Source organism: Geotrypetes seraphini, chromosome 8 (genome assembly GCF_902459505.1).
Source record: "Geotrypetes seraphini chromosome 8, aGeoSer1.1, whole genome shotgun sequence".
NCBI lineage: Eukaryota > Metazoa > Chordata > Amphibia > Gymnophiona > Dermophiidae > Geotrypetes > Geotrypetes seraphini.
Genome location: NC_047091.1, coordinates 187,814,371 through 187,827,068, shown reverse-complemented (window position 1 = coordinate 187,827,068; position 12,698 = coordinate 187,814,371). Strand labels below are relative to the sequence as shown.

The 12,698-nt window shown below is 44.0% G+C and overlaps 1 protein-coding gene across 1 annotated transcript in view; it reads left to right on the top strand.

Moving 5' to 3' along the window:
• TESC (tescalcin) overlaps positions 1 to 10,779 on the top strand; it is a 130,112-nt gene extending 119,333 nt beyond the window's left edge. The window contains 3 exon segments of the mRNA XM_033957209.1: positions 6,383 to 6,403; positions 6,405 to 6,431; positions 9,783 to 10,779. Of these exon segments, the coding sequence (XP_033813100.1) occupies positions 6,383 to 6,403; positions 6,405 to 6,431; positions 9,783 to 9,860 (126 nt within the window). The 3' untranslated portion in view covers positions 9,861 to 10,779.
• Positions 10,780 to 12,698: the final 1,919 nt, after the last annotated feature.

Below are 12,698 nucleotides of genomic sequence, written 5' to 3'. Positions count from 1 at the left end.
CCGCTCTGTGTTGCAGGTTGTAGATGGACATCGAGATTTAATCTGGGTTTGAATGTCATTATGATAAGCTGACACTGTAAGTACACATCTTATAGTGCCCGCACGGGACTGTGCTCACCCACTTCCAATCTGTCTGGGTTCCTTAAAAAATGAGAATGCACCAAAAGCTGCTTGAGGTTCCTCTGTTTGAAAAAGCGAACCGTGGGAAATTCTTGAAATTCTGGGTGGTATCTCAAAATATTCCAATGCTGTTTAATGATCCTCTTAATATGGAATGCATGAATGGAATATGGAAGAACACATACCAGTAAAGGTAGTTTTAACAACTAGTATCTATCGGAAACTCACTGACAGAAACAACCTTCACAGTACACCAGTTTTCCATCCTCAACATCTAAGGAAAAAACATACTGACAGGCCAGTTTTTACGATTGCGGAGGCTATGCTCCACCACTCAGGAATACATCCAACAAGCCACGGATATGAAGATCCGCTTCGCGGAAAAAGGATATCTGACCACAGTTATCCGTAAATCTATAAACGAGCACTGTATGCAAACTGAGAACTCTTGCTGAATTCATCACGTATCCAAGATACACCTTTACTGGTGTCAGCTTATTATAATGACATTCAAAACCCAGATTAAATCTCGATGTCCTATCTACAACCCTGCAACACAGAGCAGATTGTATACATCATACAATGCCCCTGCAATGTTCATTACGTGGGATGTACTATCCAGAGTATTAAAACTCGAATAAGTGAGCGCATCAGCAGAATTAGAATCCAGTGTGAAAGAATCACCATCATGAAGTGTCAGATCTAAAGTTTTCCATATTAGACACAGTTGAAACCACACGAGGAGGAGACATAAGCTAAGATTTTATGGATCTACAGTTTAAATACCTTGCACCCTCAAGGTTTAAACAATGAAATTGAGTGGTTAGCATTTTAGTAATCCATTTTCATTGTGCATTTGTGTCACGCCTGCCCTTCCCCCTTATTCAATTTAAATTTATTTCAATATATTTTTTCATATTCGATCCTGACGACGTGACGTCATCACGTTTTTGGATGTCATGACTTTTTTGACGTTTTTGACGTCATGACGTTTTTTTTAGACGTTTTTTTTGGCATAAAATAACGCTGGTAGCAAGCTCCTGTCTGGCGATTTTGAACCTTTAGAGGACAAACCCATCGACTTTTCAAGCGGTGTCAGGTCAAAAGCGCGGCCGGACAAAGGCGCGAGCAGACAACTGAGCGCAGTGTCGAGACGCGCGCCGAAGAAAAAGACTGTTTTTAGGGGCTATGACGGGGTTTGTGTGGGGGATCCCCCCACTTTACTTAATACAGATTACACCGCGTTGTGGGGGCGTTGGGGAGGGGTTGGGGGGTTTGTAACCCCCACATTTTACTGAAAACAACTTTTCTTCCCTGTTTTTAGGGAAAAAGTTACGTTTTCACTAAAATGTGGGGGGTTACAACCCCCCAAACCCCCCACAACGCCGCCACGATATGTATTAAGTAAAGTGTGGGGAGGCTCCCTAACAAAACCCCCCGTCGCAGCCCCTACAAACGTCTTTTTCTTCGGCGCGCACCTCCGTCTTGTGCTCAGTTGTCGGCGCGCGCCATTTGTCTTCCGCATTACCGTCTATGTACCTTTCACGCAGAGGTATGTAGACTCAGAGTGAGCTTTTTTAACTCTTTTTCACTTTGTTGTGTCTTCTCTATCCAGTGCTGTCAGCAGGCAGTACATAAAACTGCATGGTTTCAGTGTGGGAAAGACTTGTTGCATTATATCACATCTGACATGATGTTTAATGCTTGTTTTTTAGAATTATCAGTCACGAATGCACAGCTTAGTGATCCAGGCACCTGTTTTGAACATCTACACTTGGGTCCCCTGAGGCAGGGAACGAAACGGGGGCTGCGGATGGGGGACCCCTGAACCTTGCTGAAGTTAAGTGCAAATTGCATTATACAGTACCATACAGTGACTTCTAAGTGAACCAGCAAACAATTAATGTACAAATTGATTTAAAGCTGTGCAAACACACTACCTTGGAGTCAGTGATCGAAGTTTTTATAAAACAACAATGACTGGGAAGGTGAACTCTTCACCAAGGAAGGTTTTTCAGTCAGTCCTTATAGAGTTTCATATCTCTGAGTATTTTTATAAATTTAAGTTTGATCACTCTCCACAGGTTTTGTAATCTATTCAGGACAGTTAGTACCATTAGATATTACATCCAATCTTTGGCATTAACTTAATATTCAATTTTTCTGCTTTCTTTTCAAAATATACGTTCCCATATCTTACCTCCCCTTCCTATCTCTCTTCTTCTTCCATCCCTATTTCCATGGGTCTGACATCTCTTTCCTTCCTTTCTCTCCCTCCCTCCTTCCTTCCTGTCCCCTAGTCTGACATCCGTCTCCTTCCCATCCCCCAGCGTTTTATTTCTTTCACCCTGCCCTCTTCTTTCTTTCTCTCTCCATGCCCCTTTCTTTCTGTTTGTCTGTCTTTCTCTCTCTCTCTCTCCGTGCCCCCATTCTTTCTTTTTTTCTTTCTCCATGCCCTTTCTTTCTGCTTTCTCTCCTCCATTCCCCTGTCTGTGTCCTGTCTCCCTTCTTTCTTTCTGACTCCCTGTTCCCCCCCCTTTCTTTCTTTATTTCTCCCTGCCCTCCCCCAAGCCACCACTCATTGGGGAACAGGCCGGTGCCGAGTTCTTAGCTCTCCCTTTTATCTTCCCCAGTGTGGCGGCCAACCAATTCTCACCATCCGACATCAATTCTGCCATCCGAGAGGAAGTTCCGGGCCAAAAAGGCAGCGATTGGCCCAGAACTTCCTCTCTGACATTAGAATTGACGTTGGGTGGCGAGAATTGGTCGGCTCCGCGATGGGGAAGATAAGCGGGGAGAGCTAAGAACCTCACTCCAGCCTGTTCCCCAATTGTGGCGGTATTAGCCTATTCCCCGATGGTGGCCATGTTCCCCAATGGCGGGTGGCTTGGGGGAGGGCAGTGAGAAGGGAAGCAGGTTGGGGACCCCTGCTTTAGGCGAGCCGCGAGCCACACTCACTGACATAGGCCAATGTGAAGAAATATCACCATAGGAGAAATCATAGGGGATTAAAAAAAAAAAAAATTTCTGTGTGACAGACAATTGCAATTTCCAAAGAAACACATTTTTCACATACTTGCCAAAGGCCTACAGCCCTACACTTCAACTGCCACCACAGCCTGGAATGTCTCGTTGTTCGGTTCCGATGCTTGTGGGTGAGCTGCAGGGCAGAGTGAGCCATGCGCTCCGGATCCGGGCTGAGAGGGGGGCGGACGGAGGCTGAGATCATGAAATGCACAGCGCAACCCGGCAGCCGCTCGCTGCCAAAGGGGATGGAGGGAAGTTGAGACTGGGAGAAGCACAGCACCACCAGGAGGCCGTTTGCTGACATTACCTCCAGAGAGACGCAAGTCAATTACAGCAGTTGCGGTCTATACGCGATTGTCCTCTCCACAATCAGAAAACTTGTGAAGTGGAGACGACAGACCGTGGGCCGCAATATATGTCCCTGGGGGGCCGCGAGTTTGAGATATCTGCCAAATAGCATAGGCAAGAGGGAAGGCCCCACAGCATTTGGTCTTCATTATTACCATTCAGTTTAGTGGGACAGGGAGTCAAATGCAAGGTTAATGGCAGCTGAGTGCTGGAAGAGACAAAGGAGAAATGGTGATGGGGAGAAATCTTGGATGGAGGTGGAGAGAAAGTTGAAGTGTTGGAGGAAAGAGGGGAGAGGATATGCTGGATGGAGAGGGGGCAAGGCAGTAGATACTGGTTAGAAGAGGGAAAAATAAAGGGAAAGAGAAGATGCTGGAAGGGGGAAGAGTTAGGAAAAAAAAAACAAAACTTCAAGGATGCAGAGAAATAAATGGCGAAAAACTGAAAGGAAAGGGTTACAGTCAGAGATGGATGTAGGAGAGGAAGTGAAGACAGGAATGAGTAGAAGAGGCAGATAAACTGCAGACCGTGGAAAGAAAATTAAGAAAAGACAGAAAAAAAGCAGAAACTGGGATAAACATGAATATAAATGGCCAGACAACAAAGGTAGAAAAAAATAGTATATATATATATAATTTTTTTATTTCATGAACAGAAAATGCAGTTTTACTGTAGATTTGCACTGTTTTCTTTTTTAAAAGTGTAGAGTGCTGTTGAACTGCATATGGCTTCTTGAGGCTTAGCTTTCATTTTCGTCTACATTTATTTAAGTTTATGGTTGTTTGTAGTTGCGTTTTTCCTATGTAGTACATTAACCAGTCTGTTACAAAAGACGCTTTGTCCTTTCTTTGAAAGACAGACACATCTCTGCTCAGTATGCTCTTGGAAAATTATCCCATAGTCTAGGAAACCAAAGCACTTATGTTGACACCATACACACAGCCACGCATTCATCTCCAGGATGCAAGTTTCCCTCATTTATCCTTTATCCCAAGGCAGGAAGGATTAATAAGAACACTGCCTGTGCACCTAATTACTTCATCTTCTATCCCAGAGCCATGAAGTCACTTTTGATACATTCAGTGGTAGTATCATTTGTGCCAACATGGATGAACAGTAAAGGCTAATGATCAATAAACTTTGAGCCTCGGCAAACTTTCTGTTCTATCTTAAGAGTCTTTGCACCACCTCCCTTGACATCATGTCTGGCCAGCAGATGGGTACTTTTGTAGCTCTCAGAAGAGAATCATCAACCACCATTACCTTTCGCTTCTTATTGGTCACCAATCCAGTGGCTTTGAGATTTTTGAGCTTTGTTTCCTCCTGTTTCTTAAGATATTTTTTTAATCTACGTCCAGGGTGCAAACTGGGTCTTCCGTTGCATGGTCTGGGGATCGGTAAGGTCCATGTTCTCCACTTTCAGCAATAACATCTCCATCGCCTTTGCTGGAGATCCTGGACGCATCAAGATACACACATCTGGGTTGGATTTCTGATTCCCACAGATGTTTATCCAAAACTTGGCAGCTAGACTGCCAAGAGATATGACCACATCGTACCCTCCATTCAGAAATTTCACTGGCTTCCAATAACTTTCCATATTCGATACAAGATCCTTCTCCTAGCACATTAGGGGCATACATGCCGTTGACGTAACCTCTACCATCCACACAACACTCTTTCGATATGAAAACCATCATGTCCTTCCCTCAGCTAGAATGCACAAGGCAGTTGAACTTCTCTAACTTTGACCCTTACCTATGCAATGCTTTTCTCCCAAACCTGGGAAGAGAACTTACCTTCCATTCACACCGTGGCGTATAGGGATCCTGGAGTAGGGTTACCAGATTCTCCATTTGGAAAATCCGGGCCCCCTAGATCCACTCCCAGGCCTGCCTAGTTCCACCCATTCCCGCCCCGTTACGCCCCAGCTACCTCCCCCCACACACACACTGCCTGCTTCTTGTCGGGCAGGAGCGCATCCGCGGATGTGCTCCTGCCCGACAGTGATTTGTTCCAAGTTTTTTCAAAACCCAAAGTGCTGGGTTTTGAAAAGCCGTCCGGGGAAATGTGGACTTCTGGTAACCCTATCATGGAGTCCATGTGGTTCAAGTGGAGAGGTTTACCTCTCTCAGAGCATGAGAGGATAAGCCTCCTTCCTGTCCCTCTCTTCACCCCTCCTGCTTCCGATGCTTTATAAAACTACATTAATCTAATCATTCCAGTATTTCTGAGTCGCACTATGTCTAATTGGGTTGAAGGCAATTTACAATATAAGGAATTGCAGAATGTATAAGCATTATGCTCTTATTTCCCTTAAGAAGCTTCTTGTATTTCATTTCTGGCTCCATATACATCCAGTGTCTCAAACTCGCGGCCCGGGGGCCACATGCGGCCCGCCAGGTACTATTTTGAGGCCGTCGGTATGTTTATCATAATCACAAAAGTAAAATAAAACATGTTTCTTGATCAAATGTCTCTTTAGCTATAAAATGACAATATTATTATTAAGACTAAGCCAAAAGGAAAGATTATAAACTATAAAGAATTTTTACCTCATGCAAAATTGTCATTATCTTTAATAAGACATTAACTTATTTTTTTCTGAGGCCCTCCAAGTACCGACAAATCCCAAATGTGGTCCTGCAAAGGGTTTGAGTTTGAGACCACTGATATACTGTGTAAAACTGCTAAGCTTTACCTAATGGTTTGGAAGGCACTGGAACTATTTTTCCAAAGACAAATGTGACGTCCAAACCTATGAATCTAGTCATGCTGTTTTCTTTGCTTCTGTATATAGCAAATACTCATAGCTGTCGTTCAGTCACACTTGATAAAGCCTTGGTCATTCTGTTGGTGTGTTTTACTTCTATGTTTATTTTATCAGGAGCCAGATCAGATATATGAAGGGAATCACGTTTGAAGACTTCCTCAAGGTCAGAGATGAATTTACAGATTGGGCCTTCTTTTTAAAATGTTTTGACTTTTGAACTTGACTCCTCACAGTGCACTGGACGCATCAGAGCTCTGTTCTGTGCTAGGGTTCTAGGGATCATGTCTGCCTGTCTTTCAACTCCCTGAACGATTGGCAGGAGAGGCTACTCTATGGTGTAATTAATGACAGCCATGTACAAAAGGAGATAACAGGTGAAAAATGCCAGTGTTTTCCTTTTGAAAATAATATCTTCAAAATTCCTCCAATAAGCCTGCTGTTCCCAGAGGCTACTAGAGCAGGGGGTAGGGAACTCCGGTCCTCGAGAGCCGTATTCCAGTTGGGTTTTCCAGGATTTCCTCAATGAATATGCATGAGATCTATGCGCATGCACTGCTTTCAATGCATAGTCATTGGGGAAATCCTGAAAACCCGACTGGAATACGGCTCTCCAGGACCGGAGTTCCCTAACCCCTGCTCTAGAGGCAGCCATCTTAGGTCATGTCTCCAAACTTCTTTAACCCGCTGGATCTCATTAGATAATACTGGCTTTAATGTCTCTATTAAACTAAGGCAGGGGTGTCCAATGTCGGTCCTCGAGGGCCACAGTCCAGTCGGGTTTTCAGGATTTCCTCAATGAATATGCATGAGATCTATTTGCATGCACTGTTTTAATGCATATTCATTGGGGAAATCCTGAAAACCTGACTGGACTGCGGCCCTCGAGGACCGACATTGACACCCCTGAACTAAGGGATATTCAGTTGGCAATGGTCAGCGATTTTCAAGCTGCAGCCTGAATTAACCCCATATATTTAATGCCAGGCCAAGACCAGGTATCTTCAGCCTCGCAGAAGTTAATCAGACATTGGCTATTCAGGCCGGCGCCTGGTAGCTTGATGGCTGAGATTAGGATGGCCTTTTTGCTGTCCTAACTTTATCTGCTTACTTGACTGATTAAGTCTGAATGTTGCTGCTTGCCAGTTTCAGTCTAGGACTAACCAGTTAAGGTATTGGCAGTCAGAAGGGATATTCAGTAGCACTCTCTAGTTAAGTGCTGCGGAATATTCGGGAATGGCCAGCTCAGCAGGGTTTAAAAAAGGCATGCAATGGGAATTCAATTGGACAGTTCAGATTGGGTGTTTAGGGTTTCAGTTACTTTCATCTTCTACTACTTAATATTTCGAAAGTGGTTTCTTAAAGGCAGACAAACAGGTGCACAGGAACACCTGAATTGGGCTCATGTTTTGAATGCTATCAGTTTTCTCCTTCCTCCAAAAGCAGCCATTAGATCAGAAATGCCTTAACCAATGAAACAGATTGCTTGCAAAAAGGACGGCATGGGGTGACCCCCGAGGTTTCCTAGTGCTGAAATGTCAAGGGGAAGCCATGGGAGCTTATGTCTTTTATTACCAGTAATAAAACTGATTAAATGGGCCTAATGCTTCTACTGTCAACATTTTATGACATAGTATTACAAACAACTCATCCTTTATGCCCTGAAGAACAGAGGAGAGGAAAGAGGTGAAAAGGGCAAAGCAAAGGAAACATGACCTGCTTTACTCATGCTATGGATCCCCCTTTCTTCTTGACTTCTTAACTTCTATCCTTAATTGTTTGGGCAGAATTTTAGTGTGATTTCCATTCCCTTTTGTTCCTCTCCTTCCCTTCCCCAACATTTTTGTTTTCATTGTAACCTCCCCTTTCTTTATCGCCTTTGACCCATTTTTGCTTGTATGTTGGTTGAACTTTTGTTTTTTGTTTATTGCCTTATGTCTTTTTTCATTCTCACCCCCTTACCCTTCTATTTACAGGTCCAGCATCCATGTCCCCTCCATTCTCCAGGTTTCCTTCCTCTCCCCACCCCCCACTTGCAGTATGACACCCATGTCCCTTCTTCTTCTCCCCCTCCAGGTCTAGGATCCATGTCCCCTCCTCTCCCCTCCCTACTTGCAGTCCAGCATCCATGTCCCATCCTCTCCCCCCCTCCCAACAGGCTTACATCCCTATTTCTTCTCTCCCTCCACCCAAAATTGTGGCCCAGCATCCATGTCCCCATCCCTTCCCCTACATGGGTCTGGCCTCTCTCCGATTGACCCCCTCCTCCCATGAGATCAGACATACCTGTGGGCCTCCCAGACAAGCAGCAGCTGGCTGGCAGAGGCAGCATTGTGAGCAGGCTGCTTGTGACCGGCACTGCTAGGGCCTTCCCTCTGCTGCATCATCTGTCTACAGGAAGTGATGTGGCAGAGGGAAGGATTCTGGTGGGACCGGCTGCGAGCAGCCCATTCACTGAGGTTAATTTGCACATGTAGCTGGATGTGCACTATTCTATAAGGCATGGAGCCTAACTCCCATATCATGGATCTCTTAAGAGAGCGTGGCCATGAGTGGGTCAGGGGGTTCTGACGAGTTGCACAAAGAATTACAGAATAGTGCCTAACCACGCCTAACTCAGGCACCGGCCGTTGTAGCAGACAGAATTCCAGTTCCCAAACGTTAGGTGCATGATCCATGCTAAACACTAGTTTATTTAAGGCACACGCCCCTGAATTCTTTTGGCGCCTTTTGTGGAATTCCCTTGTACGCTTATCTAACTACAGTGGAATAAATTCATTGATGAAGAAAGCAAAGAAATGACTTCATGAAATAATTAGGCAGACTGACTGGGCCAATTGGTCTTTTGCTGCTGTCATCAGCTATGTTCCTATGTATGGTTATCATCAGTCAGCCGCCATTATCTGTAATGCCATTTGTGGTTCTCTGCCCACAACTCCAAGTTTCTTCAAGTACATTCCTAGGTAGAGCACAGAGCTGAACTACCCAATGAAAATATTGATCCTGAACCCTGACAGTCAGGGCTGGGTCTGTATCTGGCCCCTGGCATTGAATATCTGGGTCAAGGTTTGCTCTTCAGCAGCTGGCTGGCTAAGGGAAGGGGGGTGGGAACTTCTACGCTGCCTTTTAGTAACTTTGGCATTCAAGACTAACATTCGGGGGGGGGGGGGCACGGGGGGATTGGGTGACTTGCCCAGGGAGCAGTGCTGGCATTTGATCTTGCAGCGTCTGGGTGCAGAGACGGCAGCTCTACCAGTGAGGCAGACCTTTCCTCCTTTTAAAATGGGTCTATCTAGCTGCTGGCATTACCCGGTCAGCCGCTGAATTTAGCGGAGACTAGCCGTGTCACCAACCAATCTGGCAAGCAGAATCTTCAATGGGAAGTAGCCACTGTCTCCTGCTGGCTGGCTAAGTCGTGCTGCCTAGTGGGGTGATTGTCTACATTTCTTTTCTCATTCCAAATGGTTTTGATGAGCAGCAGCTACAAATGATTTCTCTGTTTCTGAACGTTTTCCAGATCTGGGAAAGCATCGACATCGAGACCAAGATGCATGTCCGTTTCCTAACCATGGATACTGTCCCGTTCTGCAATTGACATCAATTGGTGACAAAGTCCAAGAAGAATAGGAAGCAGAGGCGTGGAAATTCTTACGAGAGCAAAGAAACACTATTTGTACACAGCCTAAATAGTTTTGCTACAATTGCCCCATTTAGGTCATACTGGGATAGATTTTCAAGAGCCTACATAGAACTGCCTATATGAAGGCAGAATTTACATGAGTATAATGGCTGAATCCAGCTAAAAGTGGATTTTCCAAGGGTATAAGTAGGTTGCGGGAAACCCCACATAGTCAACACACATAGGGGTAATTCCATGCCAGTACACCTAGATGAAGCCTATTCTGTAAAGCAGGGGTGGAAACCTTGGCCCTCAACGCAGTTGGGTTTTCAGGATTTCCCTAACGAATATGCACGAGATTGATTTGCGTGCACTGCCTTAATTAATAGATGCTCATGGAGAAAAGCTGAAAAACCTGACAGGGGTTGTAGCCCTCCTCACCTACCTCTACTCTAAGAAAAGAAAGCACCGCCTAGTGGATGTGCAAATAGGCTTAGGTCTTATTGACTGTAGAAAAGAAAACCAATGCTATGCTCATAACTTATACATCTAATTTATAGAATAATATGAGACCTGCCTTCTGAGTACACCCACCTGTAAATACATACTACATAACTTATGCCCTATATGTCATGTCTGTCTGTCCAAGTTAGATTGTAAGTTCTTCAGAGCAGGGACCATTAAATGACAAAATGTATAAAGTGATAACAGTAGGAGCGGATTTGGCATTTATGCATTCACACAGGTAATGCTGAAAACTTTCCATGGGCTCAGTCAGTTGGGGGCTTATTGAACATTTGCCTCATTGTGTTTTCCCATTGGAGTTACTGTATATTTTGCAGAAATAATGCAGTCTCGTCCTAATAAATAAACTGCACTTCTTTTATTTCTTCAAGAGCAGCATTTAATCATTTCTGACGTGTCGTGTAGTTGATTGGAATCGGCTCATGTGACCTTCTGTTGTGTCTGTTTACTGAAGACTCAGGGACAGTAGTTCACATAAAGAGGTCATCTGTGTGACCTCACAAACATTCCGCTACATTCAGGATTTGGGGCAATCATTTAACAAGAATCAGTGTTTTCTAGAGGACTACCAGATCCAGGGCCAGCTTAAGACATGAGCCAGGTGAGGCACTGGCTCAGGGTGGTGAAGATCATAGAAACATAGAATATGACAAGTCTGCCCACTCTAAGGACCCTCCCCCCTAAGCACTGCCTCGAAGTGAACCCACATGCTTATCCCATTTTTCCTTAAAATCGAGCACATTGCTTGCCTCACTTACCTGAAGTGGAAGATCATTCCAACGATCAACCACCCTTTCGGAGAAGAAATACTTCCTAGTGTCGCTATGAAATCTCCCACCCCTGAGTTTCAAACGGATGCCCTCTTGTTGCCGTAGGTCCTGTAAGGAAAAAGATATCTTCTTCTACCTCAATATGGCCAGTAACATATTTGAACGTCTCTATCATATCAAGGGCAACAAAAAGCATCCTTCATAGTGGTGAGGGCAAGTTCCTTAGATCTTGTAAAAGTTGGCTCGGAACTCCTTCAGCTGGCCTTGACTACACTGCAGGGGCCTCCAATCTTCTACCAGCCCAGAGACATTTCTTTTCCTTGCCCGGGAGATGGCTCTAGAGTCAACAGCCATGGGAAGAATGTGACCCATTGGAGATGTGAGCCAATAATGTCCTTAAGGAGGGCTTGCCTTATTTGGGGTCATGATCCATTGTATGGGACACTCTGCTTTAGGCTTTCCACAATTCAGAAGTATGGGTTCTGTTTGCACTGGTACCAGTTGAGATTACCATTACATTGCAATATTTTTGCAAGCAATAAATTAAGCTAGAAAGTGTTGGATAATAAAACTTTTAGGGGGTGTGTTTGTGTAGGTGTGTATGCATAGAAAAGAGGATTATTATGTCAGCTTTCATTTACTTTTTAAGTGTACATTCATTAATTTGTGCTACCTCCCCTTTTAATATACCCTTACTTAGGTGATTATAGGATTGATAGAATCAAGAAAATTGATATATTCACTGCTCTTACCTAATAACCAAATACTTGTTCCCATGTGTATCAAAAGCCCAATAAATCACTCTTATCGTGCCCTTGCTTGACTGCCCAGAGGATGCAAACCCTGTGTGCAAGACCAGTCCCTTATTTTAATAAGTGATTTCCTCATCCATCATTTAGAAAGCAGGCAGATGGCAGCAAAAAATTCCAGCCTCCACTCAATATCAGCTGTAGGCTGAGGCAGCACTTTATACCACACTATTCAAAATGAAGAGAGTAAGCAAATGATCCGCCTTCCCTCCATGAGGAGTTCTTCAAGAAAACAGTTGTTGTAGGCTGCATTACCTAGAGAGCATTTGGAGGCATCTCGGAACTTGCCTATCATTTGATGTTTGAAAGTGATCACAACCTGGACCTATAGAAACTGAAAGAGGAGACACATTTTAAGAAATTTAAGGATGTTTAGGAGCCATTAACAAAGTATTGTAGAGAATGAATATTGGGGGGGGGGGGGTCTTTCCATTTGAACATACACATCCAAGTTGGGAAGGGGTGGGGGGGGGGGTAGGGATACTTTATGTTTTCTTTTTTTTTTAAATTCTTCATTCATTTTTCCATCTTACATCAAGAACACAATATTACATCATTTAAACCTTGTAAACATTACTTGTATTTCTTCTAACATCATCTTAAAAACATAAATTTATACCTTCCCCACCCACCCTTCCCACAAATATTTTAATCAAAAATATCATATAAATATTATATTCTTATCTATTGATCAAACCTTTAATATAACT